We start from the raw sequence: 27007 nt of genomic DNA on the forward strand, positions 1-27007 counted from the left end.
AACCACACTTTGCACGTGAGGCTAGTAATAGGCTAAAATGAGTATTCTGCTGAAATGTCTCAGTCCAAAAGAAAGGCAACTAAAAACAGAAGTTGGAGTGTGAGTTTTTGGTAGTGATGGATGAAAATGCTTGCCCCTATGTATGAGACTTTGTATTTCCTGCCACGAATCCGACAGTGAGAGGCTCCTGACGATATTCCACCTCGAACCGTCTGTGGTTTGGCCGTTCCAGCTTCTAGAACGAACTCCTTAAGCGTCCAGGTGAGCTGTGACTGCGACTATCCAGTCCTTTCTAGTCACAAAAAGCTTGAATGTATGAAAGTGAACACGCTTTTTTTTATTCTTAAAGATTTGTTTATCTTGAAAGAAAGAGAGAAAGGAAGTCGCCGGGAGCCTCACTGGGGTCTCCCACGTGAGTCCAGGGCCGCAGGTACCTGGGCCACCCTCCGCTCCAGAAGCAGGGAGTGCCAGGAAGCGAAGAATCTGGACACAAGTCCTGGGGCTTTGGGGATGTCAAAAGTTGCCGGCGTCGCCATAACCCCGCCTCTGAACGCATATTTCCAGCCCCGCCCTGGAACCCCTGGCGCTCCCAGGCCGACCGAGCCAGCCCGCCGGACACCGGGCCAGCCGGTCCTCCGCCGTCCCAGCATTCCCCGCGCCCTACCATTGAGAGCAGCTTCCGGCGTGGCCGGTGGAGGTGGGAGAAGGCGCGCGGCCCTCGCCGCTGTCTCCCTCCCTCGCGCTCTCTCGGGCAACATGGCGGGTGTGGAGGAGGCAGCGGCCTCTGGCAGCCACCTGAATGGCGACCTGGGTCTAGACGAGCGGGAGGACGGAGCTGCCTCCACGGCTGAGGAAGCAGCCAAGAAGAAGAGACGGAAGAAGAAGAAGAGTAAAGGGACCGACTCAGGTAAAACTGGGGAGGCTTAGGGTTTTGTTTTCTCCGCCCCCAGTGCCCGCCGGGAATGGCTGAACGACTTGGCTCCGGCCTTGGCCGGGTGGCAGGAGGGCCCCGTGGCTTCGGAGGGTGGCCAGGCCGGACGACGGAGTCCCAGTCCCTGGGAAAGGCGGTTTCCCAGCAGTGTGGGGGCGGTCGCGTCGGAGGGAAGGAGCCCGGGCTTGGCGTCGGGGAGCCGGCGGTAGCCGGGCCCGAGCTCCGGACAGCGCGTCGGGGCAGCCCCGAGGGCTGGAGCGGGGCCGGGTCCGCGGTGGGGTGGACACGTGTGCTGCTGGACCTGGCCTTTGCGCCGGCTGTGTGCGCGTCTGCCCTGAGTCGGGGATCTTTGCAAGGGCTTGGTGGTTAGGGGTGGGCCGGTGATCGTGTCGGGTCCCGCCGCGTCGTGAAGCTTTGCGGGCTTGCAGGCCTGAATGGCGAAGACAGTGGCGGAGTGCAAACATATCTGTGTCCCGGAATGGAACTTGTCGGGCCGTGCAAGCCTGTTAAATCCCCCGGTAAGGCGAGGAAAGCAGCTTGTCTTACACTTGGCTGGTGCGTTGTCGTGAACTGGGTGGGAACCGAAGGGCTTTTATTTGAAGAAGCCAGGGTTATTTTTTTGTTGCTGAAACCTCCTCGTTGTCGGGGACAAAAAGTTCTCTTTGGCTGTTTTCTAGTTAACATCAACCAGAGTAGAAAGAAAACGGTGGAGCCAGAGTAGTTAACATGGATTTGATGTGAAATTTTGATGAGGTGTGAGAGTGAAAATGTAGGTGAAATGTGGGAGTGAAAATGGAAGTGAAAGGAGGCCGAGTTTGCGTTGCTGGCTTCTTCGAGAACAAAATTGAATCCCAGGACATAGAGGCTGGCGTTGGGCAGCTCTGTGGTTTAAGTGTCTGGCACACTGCTCCTAGTAGTTTTAACAGTTACATCTCCACACATGAATCCTGTCAAGTAGCCGGTACGTCAGTTCATTCTGTCTTTCTTGTATTACCCTTTCTTTGAATGCATGTTTAGCTAGATTGTAGTCACTTCCAGGACAGGAAGTTGGTCTCGTGTTGAAGTATTCAGGCATCTTTGGTTTTTAGTAATGGACTGGCTTTGCCCAGCGCCATCCTGGAGATAGTTTCTGTCTTCACAAAGCCCCTGGGGTGGTTTTTCCTTGTGAGTCCTGTTCTTTTCGGAAGCCCTTCTGCATTTGTTGCTTATCTTAAAAATATTTCAGCATTTTTCGTTACACTCTAAGCCTTGAGTACCTTTAAAAGGTACACTACTTACACATAGGGACTAACTCACTTTTTGCTAATTCTAGCTAAAGGATATTATGTTGAGTGGGTGGATTGGTGAGTGGACAATAGGTTTTGAAATTTTTTTTTGTCTGTCATGTAAGAAGTTGTTAGACTCATGAGGTTTGTTTTAGTTTCCCTGAACACTTACCAGGAAAGAATTTGTGAGTTCACCAGGGTCCTTTGAACGTGCTCTGGTGGGGTCTTGTCTTCATTGTATTTGATTTATGTTATTTCATCAGCAGGGCAACAGGAACCTGATAAAGAAGCCACAGTGGATGAGGTAGCAACACAGTTGGAAAGACAAGCTCTGGAAGAAAAGGAAAGAGATGATGATGACGAAGGTAAATGGTTACTGTGATTTCTGATTAGAAAGGATAGGCAACAAAACTGATTTTATTTGTCCAGACAAGTCATTGTTCTCTGATCTTTTACTTGTTACAGCCTCAATTATGTCATTAATAAGAAGGAAAAGGTATAAAAAGCATTAGCAACTCTTTAAAAAATCAGTCTATTGAATGCTGCTCAAAATCGCACCAATTTCAGCTTTTAAGAATTAACTTGGTAGAAGTCCAGTTGGTGGGTATTAATAACATAAAACTGAGAGAAGAGGTATCTAGCTAACAGAATCCAACTGCTGTGTTTTGAGCATTATCTAAGGATATTTTGACATATTTTCCCATTACAACCTTACAAAACCACAGCAAAGCAGATGCTGTTCTCATTTTGTGTAGGGAGAGTGTGGTTACATGATTTACCCAGGATAACACAGGTGTCGTATATAAAATAGAGCCAACATTTCAAACCTAGTGCAAGATCTCTAGTCTGTTCTTTTTACTGTTTGTACCAAAGCTAACTTCATTCTCAGAGGATCATGTTGGAGTGCTTCTGAACTCTAACTGATTTCCCTGGTTTGGGACAGTTGTGGCTGAGATGTCTGTGTTCCTCTTAGAGTATGTGGTTTTGATACCTGGCTGCAGCTCTTGAGTCCAGCTTCCTGCTAGTGCAGTTGCTGAGGAAAGCATGATGGCTGAAGTAAGTGGGTTGCTGCTGCCCACATGGGAGATGATGGATTAAATTCCTAGCTCCTATCTTGGGCCTGCCCTGGCCTAGGCTGGTCGTGGTCAGCATTTGTGGAGTGAACTAGCCCAGGGAGTTCTGTTCATCCCTTCCTGTCTCTGAATCAATTAAAATCAGGCTATGTGAAAATTGAAACCTTAGAAATGAAGGATCAAGTAAATGAACTAAGGTCAAGTGAAAGAGCTGATGTTTAGCCTGTTTGGCAGAAGGGCAAATGAAGTGGGCTTTCCCTTTTTTTGTTTTTGTTTTTTTTTTGGATTTGTTAGCTCCTATGACCAACTACTATACCTCAAGCACTGGTCACTTCAGGCCATGCCTTGCAGTCATCAGCAGGGCTGTACTTGCTGTGTTAAGCACTGTAGAGTAATTGTTTTTCCTTTAGGAAGATGTTCTCTGTATCTTCTTTGCCTTTAGGAAGGCTTCAGTTGGCATTTAGTAGGAAATGTGCCGAATTCAAGAGAATTGTGAAATTAGCTTTTCTCCTTCCTGAAGCAAACCTGTCTACCTGTGCTTTAGGTTATGAGCATGTTTTTGCAGTGGTAAAGAGAAACACTTGTAAATTCAGTTGTAAATTCAAGGTAATACCAGGTTGGTATAGTCCTACTCTGTGTAGATAGACTATCACAATACTAATCTTGAAAGTGTATCCATGCCCCTTTACAAAATTTTGTGAATCTCTGGACAATTGAAAGGTGGCTTTTTTTCTTATCAGATTTAAAATCTAATGTATTGAGAGTGTATTGAAATATTAGGAATATACTTGGTTTTGTCCAGTTCCAGTTAATCGTTTGCCTAATTCATTTTAGTAATCAGGATCAAGCGGTACTACTTCCCTGGTAATGAGAGGTCTTTGAGGGGTGGAAGTTAGTAACCCGCAATTTTGTTTTTGTTTTCTCTAAAAGGAAACTTGATATGGTAGAGAGAGAGAACAAACTGGTGAAAGCTATGCTGGTACTGCTATGACATTTATTGAGATTCTGAGTCAGGGTCGTATGCTGAATGTTCAAGGAGTACTCATTGGAAGGAAAGAGACCTGAACAAAACAAAATGGAAGGGCCCAGCACAGTAGCCTAGTGGCTTAAGTCCTCACCCTGCATATGCCGGGATCTCATATGAACGCTGGCTTGTGTCTCAGCGGCCCCACTTCCCATCCAGCTCCCTGCTTGTGGCCTGGGAAGGCAGTTGAGGATGGCCCAAGGTCTTAGGCGACCGTTAACCTGAGTGGGACAACTGGAGGAGCCCCTGGCTTCTGGCTTGGGATCAGCGCAGCTCTGGTTGTTGTAGACATTCTGGGGAGTGAATCATTGGATGGAAGATCTTCCTCTCTGTCTCTCCTCTGTATGTATCTAGCTTTCCAATAAAAAAAAAATCTTAAAAAAATGGGAAAGACCATTTTGAGCAGGTATAATGCTGAGAAAATATTCTGAACTGTAAGATGATTCATTGAGGAAGTCCTTGAGCATTTTTAAGATACTGTGAATTTAGGTTTCGTAGAGGAGCGGGGGACATACTCAGAAAAAGTGTGTTCAGCAGATAAAGGATAGACATAAACAGCCTCTGCCTGCGAGGACAATCCTGGAATGCCGTGACTGGGTGAGAACCTTCAGATTCTGGCTCTGTTGCCATCTAGAACAAAGAGTTCAGCAAGTGGTAGAAATTACTTCGTACTGAACGTTTCACAATAACTGAGTCTCAGAAAGATGATCGATTGCCTCTCTATCTGGAAAGATTTTAAGTTTTATGTTTAAAATTGGTTGAACATCATGAAATATTTGTTCTGCCGCTGTAACCTATTTGTTTACTCATTCTTTATTGTCTGACGCTTTCCCTTTTAAAAGTCTGAGTATTTGGAAGGCGGAATTACACAAGGTGGGAGACGCAGAGATCTTCCCATTTGGTGTTCATTCTCCAAGTGGACACAACATAACTTGGCGTCCATGTGGAATGTCTACCCTAATTATCTGCCACTTAAGAACTCAAACATTTAATGTAATGAAGAAGGTTATTAGAGTTGTAAGGTAGAATGTATGAATTAGGTTATGTGATACATGAGGGACACTGAAAGAAATTTTGTTTTCCAAAATTATTATTTTTTTAATTTGAAAATCTCAGAGAAAGGACCTCATACACTAGTCCACACACCCATTGCCCACAACAGCCATCGCTGACGCAGGCCAAAGCCAGAGACTGGAATTCAGTCCAGGTCTCTCAGGTTGGTGCAGGGAGCCAGGGGCTAGATTCTTCACTTGCGGCCTCTCGGGGTGTGCGTTAGCAGGGAGCTAGGGCTCAAACCAGTCTGAGAGGGGATATCGTCACCCACAACCTGCTCCCCATTTTTTTGCTTAGGTTTTTCTATTTAAAACCCAGTAATGATCAGCTTAGTAATACTCATGTTTCCACTGTATCCTGTGATTGAACCTGAAAGAAAAAATGAATTTGCAGTCAAAACTTGTCAGACACTGTTCAGCCAATGTTTACCCTAGATAACATTTCTTGGCCACTTTAATGAGCTGCTGCTGTTTCTTATTTAAGAGAAAGAAACAGACTCATGTTGTGGCACAGTGGATTAAGCTGCACAGTCCTGGTTGCTCTACTTTTGATCAACTCCCCACTAATGTGCTTGCTGAAAACTGGAACACGGCCTAAGTACTTAGGACTGTGCACCCCTGTGAGAGAAACAAATGGAGTTGTAGGCAGTCTTTGTCTAGCTGTTCAGAACATTAGGAGAGTGAACCAGCAGGTGGAAGATTCCTGCTGTGTCACTCTGCCTTTTAAATAAATAAAAAGTACATTATAAGGGAAAGAATACAAATAAGATAAAAGCAACTGAAAGGACGTTTATTGAGTAGACCTGCCCCGTGCTTGTCATTATGGTTAGTTTAAGAAATGATGTCTGAGCCTGCAGATGGATGGGGGTTGGCGTAAACTGATAGTTGAAATTTTGTGTACTAATTAAACAAATATTGCAGATAGAGTGGTGAGGAAATTATTATAATTTCTTTTTATTACAAAGTCAGATACACAGAGAGGAGGATCCTCCGTCTGATGATTCACTTCCCAAGTGACCGCAACAGCTGGTGCTACGCCGATCCAAAACCAGGAGCCAGGAACTTCCTCCAGGTGTCCCACATGGGTGCAGGGTCCCAAGGCTTTGGGCCATCCTGGACTGCTTTCCCAGGCCACAAGCAGGGAGCTGGATGGGAAGCAGGGCTGCCAGGATTAAAACCGGCGCCAATAAGGGATCCCGCACGTTCCAAGTGAGGACTTCAGGTGCTGGGCCCAAGGGAATTTTTTTAATGGCACTTTTTATGGAAGCTATTTTATCTAAGAGCAAAGCTATTGATATATAGATATAGATATAGATATTTATTTGAGAGAAAACATTACAGAGAGTTCTGTTAGCAACCAAATATGAATTGGTGCTCGCGTTGGTACTATAGGCCATGGTTTATCTGCAGTGCCACAGCGCCAGTGTGCCCCTCTCCTGCCTTGGCTAGTTTTTAATTCACATTTTTAAATTTTGTTTCGAGGGTCCGGCGTGATAGCGTAGTGGTTAAAGTCCTCACCTTGCACATTGTATATTCATAGACTTCCTAGAAAGACTGCTACAGACACAGCTCAGTACCTGTTCAGTTATTCTTCCCAGCTACTTTCTAAAATACTTGTTACCCTCAATTACCATCAATTTTGGGGCATTATAGATCCTTCCCCCCTTTTAAGATTTATTTTTCCAAAAAAATACTGGTTTTTTTAGTTGAAAATCAGGGAAGGCAAGACAGAGATAGATCTTCCATCAATGGTTCACTCCCTAAATGGCTTCACCAGTCAGTTGGGATGGTCCAAAGCCAGGAGCCAAAAGTTCCCTTCAGGTCTCCCATGTGAGTACCTCCCTCCCGCGCTTTCCCAGTCCGCTAGCAGCTGCTTCAGGCCGAGGATTAGCCTGGTACACAGCTCCAATCTGAGAGAGACAGACAGCTATATCTGCTGCCTTTCTTACCTGATAAAGCTACAATATACAGAACTACTTTATAAGGTTATTGGGTGAATCTTGCCATGTGATATAAAGGGCATTGTGTGTGTCTGCACACATAAGTGCATTGTGTTTATTTTCTTGTGTTTGTCCCTCTGTTTATAATATTTAAATGAGCATGTATTTGAAATTGTGTTTTGCTAGATGGAGATGGTGATGGAGATGGAGCAGCTGGAAAGAAGAAGAAAAAGAAGAAGAAGAAGAAAGGATGTTAGTGTTATAAGTTACTGTTCTTTGGTGTGTAGATTTGAAATAGTTTAAGGTACTAATATGTGTTCAGGAAATAGGCTCAACAGAAGTTGAACAGTATGAAACTGATAGTTAACTTACCAAATACTGTTGAATATCTAGTTATGCTTTCCACTAAAGTCTTTCAGACTAGAATTTTATGAGAATTCTGGAGGCTTGACTTCCTTTTTTTTTTTTTTTTTTTTTTTTTTAAAGATTTATTCATTTTTATTACAGCCAGATATATATACAGAGGATAGACAGAGAGGAAGATCTTCCGTCCGATGACTCACTCCCCAAGTGAGCAGCAACGGGCCGATCCGAAGCCGGGAACCTGGAACCTCTTCCGGGTCCCCCACGCGGGTGCAGTGTCCCAATGCATTGGGCCGTCCTCAACTGCTTTCCCAGGCCACAAGCAGGGAGCTGGATGGGAAGTGGAGCTGCCGGGATTAGAACCGGCGCCCATATGGGATCCCGGGGCTTTCAAGGCGAGGACTTTAGCCGCTAGGCCACGCCGCCGGGCCCTTGACTTCCTTTTTTTGCTGCTGAGAAAAATACTGAAATATTCTGTCAAGTATCCTCCAATATATCCACAGTGGAGGTGTCGTAAACTTCGTATTCAATTGTCTGTCCTTGCTAAATCCTACTCTTATTAGAGCTTTTGAATTTAATGAGTACAGGAATTTTCTAGGGTTTATGATGTTCTATTCTTTTCATTTACAAATCATTAAAAGTGTAGCTATGGGAAATGGTATGATTTGAGAGAGAACTATTTCTCAAGTACTCTAGCTTGCTCCTTGATGGAGGCAGATGAGTGAAGTGTAATGGGGCTGCTTTGTCTGCTCGTTAGGCTTCTACTGGTAGATGATTAGTATAAAGCCGTCAGCATTGACTGTGCCACTTCCTAGGATATTGTTGAGTTTATTGTTCATTATATTTCTTTCTGAACCTTCTCAAAAGGCAGTCTTTTTTTTTTTTTTGCTGATTTTAGTAGTGAGATTAACTGCTTTTCCTGAATAGTTGATCAGTTTTATCTCAGGAACCTAGAGTGTTTTTTATTTCCTCTTTTGAATTGATGACTGCTTGAGGGCTTGGGGCCAAATCTATATTATTTTAGCTTTAGTTCTTTTTAGTATTTATTCTTTCCCTTGTTTCAGTTTTTGCATTCTAATTTATTTTGAATGTGCTTTATTTACATTTTTGATATCTTGATGGGCTACCTACATCATTCTAGAATAAGACAAAAAATGTAAACATGGATAGTTTTATTGCCCTTATTTTCCTTCTCTGTAATGTAGAAGAATTATAAATAACTATAAATAATGTAGAAGAGTTATAAATAACTGATAACTATGTATAACTGATGTTTATATATAACTGAATAACTGATGTAAATAATGTAGAATTATAAATAACTGATAATTCATAGTTAATAACTATGATAGAAATTACATTCATAGTTTTATTTCATGATTTGGACATAATGCATTGTAATTGCAAAAAGATTGCCAGCATTTCGTATAATTCTTCATTTGGCACCATTTAGCCATTTGTCCTAGTCACAAATAAGAAGTGTCAAAGGGTAGGCTTTTACTTGGCTATTTTGATTAGAAATTGTGTAGTTTTTCTAATGGTCTTTGATTTGTGGAAGAGATGAGGCATCTTTATCAGATTTATGTTATAGGAGATAATGCTGCTACCTACAACACCAGCATCATACATGGGAGCTGGCTTGTGTCCTGGCTGCTCCACTTAGAATCCACTCCTTGCTAAAGGCGTGGGAAAAGCAGCAGCAGATGGCTCAGGTACTTGGTCCCCTTCCACTCACATGGGAGTCTTGGAAGAAGCTCCTAACTTTGGTCTAACCCACCTGGCTTTCACAGCCACCTGGGAAGTGAACCCGCAGATGGATCATCTCTCTGCTTCCTTCTCCCTCCCCTCTCTGTAATTCTTTCAAATACATAAATCTTTTAAAAAATTTATAGGTGATAGCACAGTTGGGAGATCAGATAGTATTATGATAAAAGTCAGGATTTATAAGACCTGGATAACAGAATCAGCTGATATTAGCAAAATCTTTTTTTTAATGCTCTCAAGCCATAAATTATTTATTTATTTTGAAATAAAGGTTTATAAAATAGATGAACATATGTCTACATAATGTGGAAATACACATCTTCACTGCATGTACCCACAGTCAACATGCTCATTGGAAAGGTCAGGTTCAAAGGCTGAATTTTTAGCTTTGGTTAGCTGTCTCCAAATCATGACATTCAAATGTCAAATCATGACATTAAAATAAAGATGGATTTTAATATTGTATTTACATGTGCTGGCATGGTGGCACAGTAAGTTAACATGTTAGCAAAATCTGATTTTAACATGTATTTATTTGATATGGCAGAGTGCAGTTTGCTAATGCACTACCCAATGGTCCCAGCAGCCCAGGCTTGCCAGTGCAAACCAGGAGCTTGGAACTTCATCTGTGTCTCCCATGTGAGTGCCTCAGGCCTAAGTACCTGGCTCTTCTGTTACTCAGAAATATTGGCAAAAAGCTCTATCAGAAGTGGGGAAGCCAGGGCTCAAAAACTAGCAGCACTCATATGGGATGCTGTTGGGGCTAAAGTCTGTATTACAGAGATGCATGGGAAATTGGTATAGCACAGTAAGATCCTGAGAATTTTGGGTGTTGATGCAGTATGAATCCAGAAAACAAAGGAGTGTTACTTGAGTAGCTGTAGGAATTTTAGAATCAGCAGTGTGATCTGCTACTAGTTGTAGCTTATTCAGCCTGTTAGTATAAGTCAGTTCTAGTACCACATTAAAAGGAACATGAAAAATTTCAAAGTTAATGAATATGGGTGCAAAGTGTTGAGATCCATTTCCGTTAAATTGGTTTCTCATCAGAGGAAGGGAGGAATTAGTAGCAGTGCATAGTTTATCAGAGAATGGATCCTAGGCCTAATAAAGTAATAGGAAAACAGTAATGCAGAAAGAGCGTTAAAGTCTTCTCAAAATGAATAGATTTTGATTTGAGAGCTAGTGATTGCTTTAGTACTCTGTCTTGGATGTTAGATAAGTCCCAGATGGACCGAATGAGGTAGTTTCCAAAGTCTTGGTTTTACACTTTTGTCTTTCTGTTAGGAACCTAAAACACTAGTTTGCAGTTTTTCTTGCTGGAAGAGCAAGAAAACTTTCACATTAAACATGTATGTGGAAAAACAGCTGACTCTTTAGAAATACTGTGTTTGAATTAAAGGAGCCAAGAAATTCCATAGATAAATGATTACTAAATTGTGATATTTTTATTTGCCTGATTTTTAAGACTTAATTTTTTAATTTAATTTTACATTTTTTGTTTTTTTTATTTGCTTATTTTTTTGTTTTGTTGCTTTTCTCTTAATTTTTAAGTTTTTATTGTAATTTTTTTTTTTTTTTTTAGTAATGATTACGTGGTTGATCAGGGTGGGAAGGATTAAGGTTTAGGGAAAATTGGGTGAATTCATTGCTTCCAGATTTGCTATTTCTTCTTGTTGTTCCTGGGGGAAGGGGAAAAACAAAGGGGAATACCACTCACGACTTTCCACGCATCCCAGCACCCAGGGATGAGGAACCGCCACCAAGAGAAGGAGAGGCAGAAAGATCTTCTGTCTGCTGATGCACTCTCTAAGTGGCCACAATGGTTGGAGCTGAGCCGATCTGAAGCCAGGAGCCAGGAGCTTTGGGCCATCGTCGACTGTTCTCCCAGACCACAAGCAGGGAGCTGGATGAGAAGCGGGGCCCATCTGGGATCCCGGCATGTGCAAGGCCAGGTTGTTAGCCGCTGGACTACTGCACCAGGCCAGCTTAATTTTTCACTTTTGCTGAACAGACCAAAATAGGTGTTGAAATTTAAAACAAATCCAAAATATATTGCCAGTTAAGAGGAAACTACTTTAATTCAGTAAGTAGTAAATACTGTAGATACATACCTTAAAAGTGATATTGGTGTAAACTAGTTCTCATGCAATAGTTGTTTGATTCAGTATTTGTTGCTAAAAGCGCACCTTCATACAAACTGAATATGAAGGTACTTCCAAAAGTTTGTAATAAATGAAGTTAAAATACCAGTTTGTTTTGCTGTGAGTTAAATTTTTAAAAAAGATTTATTTATTTTTATTGCAAAATTAGATATACAGAGAGGAGGAGAGACAGAGAGGAAGATCTTCTGTCCGATGATTCACTCCTAAGTGACCACAGTGGCCGGAGCTGAGCCGACACAAGCCAGGAGCCCGGAGCCGCCTCCTGGTTTCCCATGTGGATGTAGGGTCCCAAGGCCTTGGGCCGTCCTCGACTGCTTTCCCAGGCCACAATCAGAGAGCTGGATGGGAAGCTGGGCCGCCGTGCTGGGACTACAACTGGTGCCCAGCACGTTCAGTGCAAGTACTTTGAGCCACTAGGCCACCACACTAGGCCCCCTGTAAATGAAATTTTAAATCACTACACATGACTCCCTGAAGACATTGAGCATAAATTATGGATACTCCTGACTCTTACTGTTACACCCTTGAAATAATGGTTTCCTTATTTTATTAATGCACAATAGACATTTCAGTAGGACTACTTTATTTTTTTTAATTGTTTTATAGTATCCAATCTCAGTGTCATTTTATCTCCAGAGTAATGAAAGAAGACAAGCATTTCTGCCAGGGCATGGTGTTTGAATGCCATTGGAATCCTAAGGAGTTAAGACTTGTTTTTCCAAACAGCAATAAATTAGAGAAGAAGTTGTGAATATTGTGATGTGTATTTTGCTTTTAACTGGAAGGGGATAATGAGAAGGTTCCTTAAAGAATGAGGACATTGGGCCCAGCGCATTGGCCTAGCAACTCGAGTCCTCGCCTTCAATGCACTGGGATCCCATATGGGTGCCAGTTCTAATCCTGGTGGTCCTGCTTCCCTTCCAGCTCCCTGCTTGTGGCCTGGGAAAGCAGCAGGGGATGGCCCAAAGCCTTGGGACCCTGCACCGGTGTGGCTCCTGGCTTTGGATTGACTTAGCTAAGGCCGTTGCGGCCACTTGGGGAGTTAATCAGCAGATGGAAGATCTTCCTCTCTTCTCTATATTTATCTGACTTTGCAATAAAAATAACTGTATCTTTAAAAAAAAATGAGGACATGGAACAACTATTAGCAACTAGGGAAACTGATAGCAGCTTAATTTTATTTTTGATTGTAGAAGTTAATGCTCTGTTTATATCCCACAGCAAAAGTTCAAACAGACCCTCCCTCAATTCCAGTATGTGACTCTGTTTATATCCCACAGCAAAAGTTCAAACAGACCCTCCCTCAATTCCAGTATGTGAACAGTATCCAAATGGTGTCTATCCCAAAGGACAGGAGTGCGAATACCCCCCTACACAAGATGGGTAAGGACGGGAACTAAGTAACACTTGGGCTTAACAGTTGCAACTTTGCTTTACTACTTTAATAAAAGCTTGTGAATTTATTGGAAAGAAGTTATAGCAGAAACCTGAATCAAAATGATTGGATCCAGTAGTGGGTTAATGAATTTGAAATGTGTTACCATGGGCATTGCAAAAAAAAAAAAAGTAAAAATCTTTGTTCATAGAAGTTTTTTGCTTCTTATTACTTGGAACATGGATTTGCATGGAAATCCACTCTTTCATCAGTTGCAAACTGTATTCCTAGCACATTATATATGTGACTTCTTTCTGGGTTTCTCTGACTAGAGGAAAGAATTGAATGGCCAAAGAGTTAATGCCGCCATTATTACATCCCCCCCCCCCCCGAAATCATTTACAATTCTGTGAAATTCAGTGTGAAGAAGTATTTTTTGGATTACTTGCTGCTTTTCTATTTCTCTTTTAAGATTTATTTATTTGAAAGGCAGTTGGAGAGAGAAAAAATATGTACTATTTGCTGGTTCACTCCACAAGACCAGAAATATGGAACTTTGTCTCTATCTCCCACATAAGTGCTGGTGCCCAAGCACTCCCAGGCCACATTAGTCAGGATCTGGATCAGAAGTGTAGCAACTGGGACTAGAACCAGTGCCCATGTAAGAAGTTGGCATCTCAAGTGGCAGCCTAACCCACCGTGCTGCAGTGCTGGGACCAGTGACTTGCCTTTTTTGAGACTTCATTGTAGTCAGTTTTCATAAAAATAATTGTTTTGGTTGTTGTTCATTGTATTCACTTGAAAGAGCAGATGAGATATTGCAAGAGGTGTCCTGTTGCTGTTTTCACTCTGCAAATGCCTGTAGTAGCCAGTGATGTGCCAGACTGAGCTGGGGACAAAGTTTAGGTCTGCCATAGGAGTGGCAGGGGCCCGTTTTCTTGTATCTTCTCCTGCTGCCTCCCAGGATGGAAATGAACAGGAAGCTAGGCAAGGGTAGAGACTAACTTAGGCACTAACATACGGGGTAGTGGCTTCCAATAGATTTTGGAAAAGATGTACTTCTTTTTTTTTTTTAAAGATTTATTTATTTATTACAAAGTCAGATATACAGAGAGGAGGAGAGACAGAGAGGAAGATCTTCCATCCGATGGTTCACTCCCCAAGTGAGCCGCAACGGGCCAGTGCGCGCTGATCCGAAGCCAGGAACCAGGAACCTCTTCTGGGTCTCCCACATGGGTGCAGGGTCCCAAAGCATTGGGCCGTCCTCACCTGCTTTCCCAGGCCACAAGCAGGGAGCTGGATGGGAAGTGGAGCTGCCGGGATTAGAACCGGCGCCCATATGGGATCCCGGGGCTTTCAAGGCGAGGACTTTAGCCGCTAGGCCACGCCGCCAGGCCCTATTTACTTACTTACTTCTGTAAGGTTTGTTTCGGCTGGTCCACAGAGCCCCAGGTGAATTGGGAACTAGTCTGTCTGCATTTGAATCCCATTTCTCCCATCCAAGTAGTGACTGGACCTGACCATGTGAGCTTCAGAGACAAGATCGGTTGTGTTCAGGGTGGTGTATGGCTGTAGACTGGATCCCATTTCTAACACTTACTAACTAGTATCATACATTGGGGCAAGTAAATGATCATTCTGTTCTGTGCTTTGTCAACTATACGCTTTCTATAATAAACCCCTCTGGGTAGATAGGTAGGCAGGCAGGCAAGTAAGAGGTGTGTGTGTGTGTTTCCTTTGCTGGTTATTTTATTATGAAATTGTTTTTTAGGAGGAGTGAGATTAGTAACACTGAATAAAATAGTTATGTATTAATTTTTAGAGATTTATTTATTTTTATGAGAAAGATTTACACAGAGCAGAGACAGAAAAATCTTCTGTCTACTGGTTCACTCCGCAAGAAGTCACAGCCGTAGGCAAGCCGATCTGAAGCCAGGAGGCAAGAGCTTCCTCCAGGTCTCCCACGCGGGTGCAGGGTCCCAAGGCTTTGGGCCATCCTCTGCTGTTTTCCCAGGCCACAAACAGAGAGCTGGATGGGGAGCTCTGCTTGGCATCTTGTTCTGGCAAGATGTTCACTCAGCTGTGTGTGGATGAAATCTTGTTTGAGAATTTTTCTCTTAAGAGGGTTATAGAAGGGTTTAGCTGGGTTGATTACAATTGTGTGATTTTCTGCATTTTGAAATGGTGTTGACATGATTGAGTATGTAGTATAACTTTTTATCTAAGATGACTTAGATTACTCAGTGTGTTTTTATCTGCAGCTTTTTTACTTTATCTGCTGGTTTTTAAATGACGACTGTTGTCCTGTGCCTAGGCGAACAGCTGCTTGGAGAACTACAAGTGAAGAAAAGAAAGCTTTAGATCAAGCTAGTGAAGAAATTTGGAATGATTTTCGGGAAGCTGCAGAAGCACATCGACAAGTTAGAAAATATGTCATGAGTTGGATCAAGCCGGGAATGACAATGATAGAGATCTGGTAAAGGAATAAATTTTTGTAAGAACATGATTTGAAATTGTAGTACTATCTCCCTATTTGTAGTATTTAATTTTTTATTAACATCTTGCCCGTGAGTCTTGAAGTAAAAGTTCCAGAAATATCTTCCAAGTGTCTCTGTAATGAGGAAATCCTAAGAGCAACACTGTCCTACTTAGCCTGCCATGCACTGCGTTCTTTTCCAACTGCACATTTGTTAGTTTGCTGTTTAACAATTCATATTAGAAAAATTCTTGGACTAATACAGTGAAGAAACCAACAAAAGTGTTTCTAATTTCCCTCCTTTGAGAAATGACTAGTATAAAGAACAACTTAAATTTCTGATTCAGTTTTTTTTTTAAATTTCGTTTTATGACAGTTTCATAGGTTCTGGGATTCCCCCAGCACCTCCCCATGCCGTCCCCCCATGTTGGATTCCTCCACCTTGTTGCAGTATTAGAGTTCATATCCAGTCATGATTCCTTCATTGCTAGCATGTACCATGCAGAGTCCAGCCTCTTATTGTCCAGAAAGTTTCAACAGTTTCCTTGGGAGACCATCCCTGGTCTGAAAGTAGAGCTGGCAGAATATCATCCCCTCCATGAAAAGCCACAACACAACATTAACAACAATTTACAACATTATGGAGTTAATTGACATGGTATTGAATGACCAATATGTTAGAAAATGGGAGTTCTTAACCACATCCTGTGACTACTTCATTGACATTTCAATTTTAGTTTACACATAACCAGCTGCTATACACCTTAAAATGGTTATAGGATGCTACTCAGCTGTCTCGTGTCTATTTTCATTTTTATATTTAGTAGCTTATAGTATTGAAGCATGATTTTAACTGAACTTCGTGAATTTTAGGATAGTCCAGACAGGCTTATAACTCTAACAAAGCATATATTAGCAGTTTTCCTCCTTTGAGAAATGATTAGTATAAAGCGCAGAACAGTTTTAGGAGGGGTGTGCAGAGAAATCTTCAATATCTTGGTGAGGAGTAATTAACTTTGTGTCCTACCTAGTTAGGTATATGTGAGTCCAGGCTGACCAATTTTTGTCTGTTCTAAGCTTTCCTTATTGGTCTCTGTCTATCTAATCTAATTTTTTTGAGGGAGGGGTAGGCTCCGGAGCAACTCCAGCAGTCATTGCAAGAGAGGGTGAGGATCCAAAGTTGGAACTAAGTAATGACCAGAGAAAGCTCCTCTCCTGAGTCCAAAGGAAGTTTACTGTTCTTCTGTTTCTGAGGACCACTCAGGGCTCCCAGCTGTTAATTCTGATGACTTTAGATACTGTGAGGAAGGATCTGGGCTTCTTCCATCCCTTGTGGGAGATCCGAAAGGGAGTGGATGACCTCAGAGTTCTTGGCCGACGAGGGCACTCCAATTCCCCGTAGTCTCCTTGGCAGTTGGGATATAGTCCTTGGTGCCTGTACTGATGGTCCTTGGTGAGGATCTTGGAGTCTCCAGGGTTGGAATACCATCCTCCTTCTGTCCTGCTCCACTCTGGGGTCCCTCCCTGCTCTTGTTAAGAGGCTGTCAGGATAGCTCCTGAGTCCCACTGTATGTTTTTGCTAATGTTTAATGTTGAGTTTTTGTTAATGTCTAATGCAGATTCGAGTCTGCTTTCTGTAAGTTCAGTTTTAAAAATGTGAGACAGGCAAGTAAAATAAGTGTTTATCTTGGTCTTAGTCAAGACTCTTGCTCATAAACAAAAATGGAGTGTGTTACTCTAGATTTCTAGTAGAATTAGTCTTCTTGTCCTGTAAGGGTGAGCTGTTCTTACAGCATCAGAGAACTGTTCAACTGTTCACTTATTTACTTCCAGACTATGCTTCCCTCACTCCCTAAAAGTAATTTTACGGGTTTTATGTAAACTTTCTGATCTTGATGAGCTATCAGATATAGGAAAACAAGAGTAAGTTCCTTTATTTGTTGTAGTGAAAAGTTGGAAGACTGCTCACGCAAGCTAATCAAAGAAAATGGATTGAGTGCGGGTCTGGCATTTCCTACTGGTTGTTCTCTCAACAATTGTGCCGCCCATTATACTCCCAATGCTGGAGACACAACAGTATTACAGTATGATGACATCTGCAAGATAGACTTTGGAACACACATAAGTGGTGAGTTCTTGGAAATTATTCCTCTACCCATCCCTTCACCCCCAGCCGACCACAGTTTGTTTCTCTGTGGAATAGAGTTACAAATACTGAAAATTTTTTACCGTCTCAATTTTTTTTAAAGATTTATTTATTACTATTGTAAAGTCAGATATACAGAGAGGAGGAGAGACAGAGAGGAAGATCTTCTGTCTGATGATTCACTCCCCAAGCGACCCCAATGGCCGGAGTTGAGCCGACCCAAAGCCAGGAACCAGGAGCTTCTACTGGGTCTCCACTTGGGTGCAGGGTCCCAAGGCTTTGGGCCGTCCTCAACTGCTTTCCCACGCCACAGGGCTGCCAGGATTAGAACCAGCACCCATATGGGATCCTGGTGCGTTCAAGGCGAGGACTTTAGGTGCTAGGTCACTGTGCCTGGCCCCTACCTCCTCACTTTTTTGTAGAACTGTGTTGAGGCAGATTTTGAGGTAAATCTCTGTAATATACTGAATGAATTGGAAAACTGTTGGTTGAGGTTTAATCCTTGGTATCCAACGCATGAAAAATATATTTTCATTGTTCATTTAAGTGCCATTTATGTGAATCTTGACAACAAACATGTCTTCAGAACCTTTATCACCCTTTGTATCCAAGTGTTTGCATTTCTACACTTCTCCTTAAAACCCAGGTTGGCAGGTAAGTATCTTGTTACTACCTCTCGTAACTGGAGAGAAAGCAAGCTTAGAGTAAGTATTAGCTGAGATTTTCCTAAGTTAAATTCAGGGCCCGAGGCCTGGTGCAGTAGCCTAGTGGCTAAAGTCCTTGCCTTGCATGTGCTGGGATCTCATATGGGCACTGGTTCATTTCCCGGCTGCCCCACTTCCCATCCACCTCTGTTCTTGTGGCCTGGGAAAGCGGGACAGAGGATGGCCCAAAGCCTTGTGACCCTGCACCTGTATGGGAGACCTGGAAGAAGCTCCTAGCTCCTGCCTTTGGATCAGCTCCGGTCGTTGTGGCACTTGTGGAGTAAATCAGAGGATGGAGGATCTGCTTGTCTCTCCTCTCTAGATCTGATATTCTAATAAAAATAAATAAATCTTTAAAAAAATCAGGCCCCTTGTCTTTGCATTACTGTTCCTTAGTTTTCCACTCTTTACTACTTTTGTTTCTGTTTCACATAATTGAGTGGGTGCTGAATTGATTCTGGTTTGGAGTAACATTGAGCCCTGCAATTATTCTTTATGGAAACCTTAGAAAATAGAAGTACATTTTGTATCTTTTTGTCTTTTTGATTATGAATGGTCCTTCAGTATACTTAGAATTCTGTCTTTGAGCCCAACATTCTATTTTCCTGTTAATTAAAATGCTAGAGTAAATATAAAGCAAATACATTGGCAGCTAATAAGCTTTAAAAATGAATTTTCTTTTTCAGGAAGAATTATTGACTGTGCTTTTACTGTCACTTTTAATCCTAAATATGACCAATTATTAAAAGCAGTGAAAGATGCTACTAATACCGGAATAAAGGTATGTGAACTCTTACCAATTCACTCTGTATTTAAAGCGCTTAAGGCCTATTTTAGGTCTGTGGGCAATTAAGGTGAATAATATATAATTCACTACCTTTAGAGTCTTACGTAAATAATTGCTATAAAGTGTCCCAGGGGTTCCTCCCTGCCCAGTTTTACCGACTTTCTTTTTTAAGAAGTATTATTTTTTATTGGAAAGTAAGATTTCATGGGGGGTGGAGGGCAGCACTATGGCATAGCGGCTCAAAGTCCTCGCCTTGAACGCGCCAGGATCCCTTATGGGCGCCGGTTCTAATCCCGGCAGCTCAGCTTCCCATCCAGCTCTCTGTGGCCTGGGAAAGCAGTTGAGGACGGCCTAAAGCTTTGGGACCCTGCACCCATGTGGGAGACCCAGAGGAGCTCCTGGCTTCAGATGGGTGCAGCTCCAGTCATTGCGGTCACTTGGGGAGTGAATCATCAGACGGAGGATCTTCCTCTCTGTCTTTCCTCCTCCTCTCTGTATACATCTGATTTTGCAATAAAAATAAATAAATCTTTTTAAAAAAATAGAAAGAAGGGAAGATCTTCCGTCCTGTGATTCACTCCCCAAGTGACCACAACGGCTGGAGTTCACCAATTCGCAGCCAGGAGCCATGAAACTTCCTCCAAGTCTCCCACCTGGTTTCAGGGTCCTGAGGCCTCGGACCATCCTTGACTGCTTTCCCGGGCCACAAGCAGGGTGCTCCTTCCTTGAGTCTTACTTGAAAGGCAGATTTAATGAGAAAGGGAGACACAGAGAAAGTCTTTCTTCCATCTGCTGGTTCGCTCCTCAAATTTCCACAACAGTCAGATCTAATGTGATCTGAAGCTAGGACCTTGGGGTTTCTTCTGTGTCTCCCACTTAGGTGCAGGGTCCCAAGGACCTGGAGTCATCTTTCACTGCTTTCCCAGCAAGGAGCTTGGTTGGTCAGAAGTGGAGCAACCAGGACATGAACCAGCACACATATTGCATGTCAACGTCACTGGGTGGAGGATTAGTCTGATGTGCCAACATGCTGATCCCTTTTAAAGTATGTTTATAAAAGATTTGTTTACTTGAAAGGCAAGGTTTGGGAGAGACAGACATCTTCCATTTGTTGATTCAGTCCCCAAATGTTTCCATGTCTGAGGTTGAGGTAGGCCTGAAATAGGCCCCTGGAGCTTCTTCTGGGTCTCTGACGCGTTTGGTATGGGCCTAATCACTTGAATCATCCTCCACTGCTTTCCTGCTGTATTAGCAGGGACCTGGATTGAAATGGAGCAGTTGGGACCCAAACTGGCACCATATGGACTCCCAGTGCTGCAAATCATGGCTTAACCCATTGCACCATCACACTGGCCCCTGCGTTTGTTTTATCTTTTTTTGTTTTTACTTGAAAGACATATTTACAAGGAGAAGGAAGGGCAGATAAATCTTCATTCTGCTGGTTCACTCCTCAAATGACCACAACAGCTGTAGTTTAGCTGATCTGCAGCCCAGAGCCAGGAGCTTCATCTGAATCTCTCCTGTGGGTGCCGGGGGACCTGAGTACTTGAGCCATCCTCCATTGCTTTTCTCAGCCATAAGCAGGGAGCTGGATGGGAAGTGGAGCAGCGGAGACACAAATCGGCACTCGTAGGGGATGCTGATGCCACAGGCGGAAGATTAGCTTTCTGTGTCACTGTGCCGACCCCTGCATTATCATCTCGATAAGCTGTTGAATCAGGTTTGCCCATGCTCTGGTGGGGGATTTATTAGGAAATTGTCCTTTTTGCGAACATGTGGGAAGAATTGACATTGTTTCTTAAAAATATTTGATAGAGGTGTTTTGCTGTGGTCATAGCTTTTCAAACCACTACCTGTGACTTTGCCAACCTGAGTGGGGGCTAGTTTGTCTTTTTCCACTGCTAATCCAGCTCCCTGTTCATACCTTGGGGAAAGCAGAAGATTCCATCAGTTTCAGGATTTTTCTTTGTGAGACATTTTTGATTACTCAGTGTTGTTACTAGTTACAAATGTATTCGAACTTTAATCTTGATAAGCTTTTGGGAGTTTGTCAATTTCTTCTAAGTTATCCATTTGTTACTGTATAATTGCTTTACGATTTTCTCCTATTAATCCTACTGAAAATTTGAAAGGGTGACGGTGTGATGATTAGAGATGGTGAATATTTTCCATCTGCTGATTGAGTTCCCAAATACAACAGCCAGCTGGGCTAGGCCAGGGCAGAAGCAAGTGCTAAGAACTCAGGTACTTGTGCCATCATCTGACACCTCCTCAGGCCTCTGGATTGGAAATGTGGAGTAGCTGAACTCAGATAAGGCACTCCTAAGTACCTATTGGGATACGGGTATCTTTCGTTTTTTAAAGAGTTACTTATTGAGGCTCATCGTCTGCCTCCAAGTGCCAAGATCACATGTGGGTGCCAGATCATGTTCCAGCTGTTCCACTTCCCATCCCTCTTCCTGCCTGTGGCCTGGGAAATCAGTGGAGGATGGTCCAAAGCTTTTGGACCTGAAAAAAAGTTTTTGGCTCCTGGCTTCAGATTAGCTCCATCTCAGCCGTTGTAGTCATTTGAGACCAGAGGATGGAAGCTTTTTTTCCATTTGTCTTTCTCTCTGTATATCTGCCCTTCCAATAAAAATAAATGTGAAAAAAAAAAGTTTCTTATATACTGGGGGCCTGCATTGTGGCTTAAGATGCTGCCTCTAACAGTAACATCACATAGGGGCATCAGTTCTTGTCCAGCTGCTCCAGTTTGACCCAGCTGCCTGCTGATACACCTGGGTGAGCAGCAAGAGACGACCACAGTACCCCCAACTGGGAGACCCAGATAAAGCAGCTGGTTTTTGTCTCCTGACTTCAGCCTGGAGTGGTCCTAGGCATTGTGTCCGTTTGGGGAATGAACCAGTGGGTAGATCTTTCTCTGCCCTTGCCACTTTCTCTCTCTCTCTCTCTCTCTCTCTCTCTCTCTCTCTCTCTCTCTCTCTCTCTCTCCCCCCCCCCCTTCCTCCCTCCCTCTCCCCCTCCCCCTTCTTTCCCTTCTCTTCTCCTTGTCTCTCTCTAAATGAATTTATTTGTGTTTATATAAAGGACTCCATCTGGGTCTCCCACATCTTGGGCTGTCTTCTGCTGTTTTCCTGTGCACATTACAGGGAACTGGATCAGAAGTACAGCAGCTGAGACTTGAACTGTTATCAGATGGTATGCCTGCATTACAGGCAGCAGCTTAACTTGCTCTGCCACAACATAACCTCCCAAAATTGATTCTTGTATATTGTCTGTGTGCCGGGAATCATCCTGAGGTATAACCTAAGGTTTTCTTGGGTTTCTCTTGGTATGCATGCTCACTTTACCAAATTTTCCTATTGGGTTCGGCGCGTTGGCCTAGCACCTAAAGTCCTCACCTGGAATGTGCCAGGATCCCATAAGGGCGCTGGTTCTGATCCCCACTTCCCATTCAGCTCCCTGCTTGTTCCCTGGGAAAGCAGTTGAGGCCGGCCCAAAGCCTTGGGACCCTGCACACGCAAGACCAATCATTGGATGGAAGAACTTCCTCTTTGTCTCTCCTCCTCTTTGTATGTCTGAGTTTGCAATGAAAATAAAATAAATCTTAAAAAAAATTTTCCCTTTTGTGCAGTTATAATTTGTATGTTCCTATTTTTACGTCTAACTCTTCAAAAAGAAAAAAGGAAATGTAGCTGGGGTTGAGGGTACAGGGTCACAGTGAGGGGAACCTCACCAGCAGTTACCCACTTCTTTCTCCCTGTATGACCAGAACAGCAATGAAGGGTCACAGTGCCAATCTCTGATACTTAGGACAAGTGCCTTTCACAGCCACACTGGCTCCTTCTCTCTTTGTGCAAGAGACTGCAAGAACAGATGCCTGCTGTCCGTCTCATGCTACTGCACTTTGCTGTGTCTTGCTTCTCCTGAGGTGTATGCACCTGTAAACTCCACAGGTCCGAGTCATGTGCATGAGACAGGTGCAGCCAGTGCATTTGTTGTCTACTGCGGTGCTGGGTTGATGCTTCCTACTTTATTGTCTTCCCAGAATCCTCTTCACATCTTTATACCGGAAGTTACAATGTACAGCTTTTCTGAATGTCCTTTATTTTAAAATATTAAGATAATAAATTAAGATAAATAAAGTTACTGTGAAATTTTGTACTTAAAAAAGATACGCATTCTGTGTTTTAGTGTGCTGGAATTGATGTTCGTCTGTGTGATGTTGGTGAGGCCATCCAAGAAGTTATGGAATCCTACGAAGTTGAAATAGATGGGAAGACATATCAAGGTGTGTTTTTATAAAGTGTGTGTTACTTTGCAGTTAATTTTATAAAAAAGCTGGTGATTGCTTTCTTTAGACCATTTGCCTCATCTTTTTATCTTAAAGTGAAGGAGAACAGGAAGTGAATGAGCTCTTCACATGAGGTAGAATACTGTGGTCACTGCCCGGGGCTAGCCTCGGCTTCTCAGAGCTGGGGAGAGAGCCGTGTGAGGTCACCCTGGGCTGCTTGGCGTGAGTTGGACTGAGGCTTGGAGAAGCCAGAAGTCCTCTCCATGGGTGATTCTCTAGTTGTTTTTGTTTGTTGTTTTTTCTTTCTCATGTTTAGAATGTAGAGGTCAGCTCCTTGTACCTTCCTTCAAATCTTTTTCCTTTTTTTAAATTTTTGGACTAATTTTTTATTTATTTGCAAGCCAGACAGGGCTTTTATTCACTAGTTTACTCCTGGAATGCCTGCAAATGGAATTAGGCCAGACCAAAGATGCAGCTAGGAACTATCTGTTTGCCACAGATCTGTGTGGCAGGGACCCATTCAAAACTACTCGAGCCAGGGTATATGTTCGTAGGAAACTGAGTGGGGATCAGAGCTGGCAGCTGAACTGAAGCACTCTGAGATGCAGACATTCTAGAATACACTCTCCCTGCCTGTGGAACCCTCAGCCACATGGTTCTTTTGCCTCCTGTCTTTCCTAGACACTGCCTCAGGGATAGAGTCCCAGAATTGTGTGCTTTTAATGAACGTGTGTATCAGTCCAGTTCTCTACCTTCGTTTCTGTCAGTACAAATTTCTTTCTACCATATATATTCATCACTTCATAACCCTGTCATAATAACTGTCATATTAACTGAAGAGCTGCTACATTTCCTTTAGCCAAATTCTGTGTCCTTTCAGTGGAGCTTGCTTCACTTGCCACACAGTAAATTCATATCATTCAGCATTGATTACTGTTGCCAATTACAGACCATCATAATTCTGTCAAGAGCAAAGATGGTTCTTCCTTTGAGACTTGACTGTTCCTGTCCTCCTTTCTGCCATCCATTCTCCTCCTTAACTTTGACATCTGGATGGCTTCAGTATTTCAGATAGGCAGTCCAAGGAATAACTGGACATCACTGGTTGCCTGAACAGCTTGCAGCTGCATTACAGATCCAGCTTCCTGTTCCTCTTGAGGTAGCAGGTAATGGCTCAGAAACTAGGGTTTGTGTCGGAGAATTGGTTGAAGTTCAGGCTCATGGCTTTGTGCAGTCCTGAATGTTGGGGCATCTGGGGAATGAACCAGCAGATTTAAGCTCTCTCTGCCTTTCAAATGAATAAATGCCCAGTTATTTTGGGAAATGAAGTGTCTATTTGGTTCTTTCCAAATTTACTAATTAGCATGAAAGCCACTGAGAGTGACTACATCTCGACTGAGTTTTCTTTGATGAGAATTTGCTGACATCTATACAAGGTTTTTTTTTGTTTTATTTTTTGTTTTTTTTTTTTTACGATTTGATTTACAGAAAAGAGAGACAGAGAAAGATCTTCCATCATCTGGTTCGCTGCCCCAAGTAGCTGCAGTGACTGGAGCTGAGCTGATCCAAAGCCAGGAGCTTCTTCCCAGTATCCCATGCAGGTACAGGGTTCCAAGGCTTTGGGCTACACTCCACTGCTTTCATAGGCCACAAGCAGGGAGCTAGATGGGAAGTGGAGCAGCTGGGACATACACTGGTGCCCATCTGGGATCCCCACACTTGCAAGGCGAGGACTTTAGCCACTCTGTGCAGGGCCCCATTTTTACAGGTTGTAACAGTGACCAATCTACAGCTCTTTAAAAAAGTTTTATTTGTTTATTTGTAAGGCAGAAAAAAAAGGGAGACAAAAGATGTCTTCCATCTGCTTGTTCACTCCCCAAATCGCTGCAATGGCAAGGAATAGGTCAGGCCAAAGCCAGAAGCTCTATGTGGGTAGCAGGGGCCCTTGCATACGGGCCATTTCTGCTGTTTTCTAGGCACTTTAGCAGAGTACTGGGTCAGAAGCCAAGCATGTGGGACTCAACCTGTGCTCCAGTATGGATTCTTGTGTTACTGCCAGTTAACTCAGTGTGCCACATGGTAGCCTATCATTATTAGGAAATTTTTTTTAACTTGCTAACTTCTAGTCTATGAAAAGAGCTCTGTAGTGCTATTTTCCAACTGCATTTTATAAAAATTAGCTCATTTATCTAGAAAATATTTACATTGAAGATTCTAAAACTATAGAGCTAGATTTAAAAAAACTTGAGGGCCCGAGACAGTAGCCTAGTGGCTAAAGTCCTCGTCTTGTACATGCTTGGAATATCATATGGATGCCGGTTCTAATCCTGGCAGCCCTGCTTCCCATCCAGCTCCCTGCTTGTGGCCTGGGAAAGCAGTTGAGGAAGGCCCAAAGCCTTGGAACCCTACACCCACATGAGAGACCCAGAAGATGCTCCTGGTTCCTGGCTTTGGGTCGGTTCAACTCCAACAGTTGTGGTCACTTGGGGAGTGAATCAGCGGACAGAAGATCTCTCTGTCTCTCCTTCTCTCTGTATATCTGACTTTACAATAAAAATAAATAAATCTTAAAAAAAACTTTTTAAAACTGAAATATTGAGAATTCGTTAATACAAAAACTCAGCATCTCAATTGCAAAATCTGTGTAGCTTGGCCTTTTTAGAAGAATCAGCCCAGTGTTCCAGAAGTTCCTTGATCTCAGGGTCTTTGTTTTGTGTTGCTATAACAGACAGTGTGTGAGGTGCATAATTTGTTAGGAATAGAGATGTAGTTCTCAGTTCTGGAGGCTGGCAAGTCCCAGACTGAGGGCACGGCATGTGCAAGGGCATCCCTCCTGCACAGTGCCATAGTGGGAAGGGTCACAGGCATGATGGTTCCAGACTCCTTTTGTAAGTAACCCACTCCCTTCAGGAAGGTGATGCTCCATGACACAGTTCCTGCCGCATTGGGACACACAGAAATTGTAACACTGGTTTATTTGTTTCCAAGCTCAGCAGCCTTCTAGTGATCCACAGAATTGAGGACTACAGTATTTGCATTTGTGTTTACTAATTATGCATCCTTAAATAGCACCTAAATGAATAAATGAAAAACATTTTAGGAGAGTGCAGGCATTGTGTGTTAGTGGGTTAACCCAAGCCTCCACTAAGCCCCTATGGAGTGCTGATCGAGTCCCAGCTGCTCTGCTTCCAGTCTAGCTCCATGCTATGGAGGAAGCCACGCAAGGTATATGGGAGACCTGGGTGGAGTCCTAGGCTCCTTGCCTGTTTCTGGAGCATCCTGAGCTGTTGTAGGCATTTGGGGAGTGAACCAGAGAATGGGAGATCTATGTCTCCTTGTCTGTCTTTCAGATATATATATATAAATATTTTAAAAATTGGGGCTGCCACATTGGTTCAGTTGACTAAACCTCCAAGCACAGGCATCCCATGTGGGCGCCAGTGTGTGTCCTTGCTGCCCCCGTTCCCATCCAGTTCCCTGCTTGTGGATTGGGAAAGCAGTAGAGCACGGCCCCAAAGGCTTGCAGTCATGTGAGAGACCAGGAAGAAGCTCCTGGCTTCACATAGGATCACTTCTGGCTGTGGTGGTTGTTTGGGGAGTCTACCAGTGGGTGGAAGATCCTTTTTTCTGTCTCTACTTCTCACTGTA

The 27007-nt window shown here is 43.2% G+C and overlaps 1 protein-coding gene across 4 annotated transcripts in view; it reads left to right on the top strand.

Annotated features, from left to right (window-relative positions):
• The first annotated feature begins 601 nt into the window (after positions 1–601).
• METAP2 (methionyl aminopeptidase 2) overlaps positions 602–27007 on the top strand; it is a 30542-nt gene continuing 4136 nt past the window's right edge. Inside the window, exons 1-8 of one of the 4 annotated variants that reach the window (XM_004583112.3) lie at positions 602–907; positions 2460–2561; positions 7472–7537; positions 12858–12960; positions 15267–15428; positions 17375–17556; positions 18965–19059; positions 23260–23356. In XM_004583112.3, coding sequence (XP_004583169.2) covers positions 757–907; positions 2460–2561; positions 7472–7537; positions 12858–12960; positions 15267–15428; positions 17375–17556; positions 18965–19059; positions 23260–23356 — 958 coding nt within the window. In that variant the 5' untranslated portion in view covers positions 602–756. Of the gene's footprint in view, positions 908–1317; positions 1450–2459; positions 2562–7471; positions 7538–12857; positions 12961–15266; positions 15429–17374; positions 17557–18964; positions 19060–23259; positions 23357–27007 lie in introns of those variants that run through there. The other 3 variants (XM_036492457.2, XM_058673676.1, XM_058673677.1) reach the window with 3 other exon arrangements.

The sequence above is a fragment of the Ochotona princeps genome, chromosome 15 (assembly GCF_030435755.1).
Source record: "Ochotona princeps isolate mOchPri1 chromosome 15, mOchPri1.hap1, whole genome shotgun sequence".
Taxonomy (NCBI): domain Eukaryota; kingdom Metazoa; phylum Chordata; class Mammalia; order Lagomorpha; family Ochotonidae; genus Ochotona; species Ochotona princeps.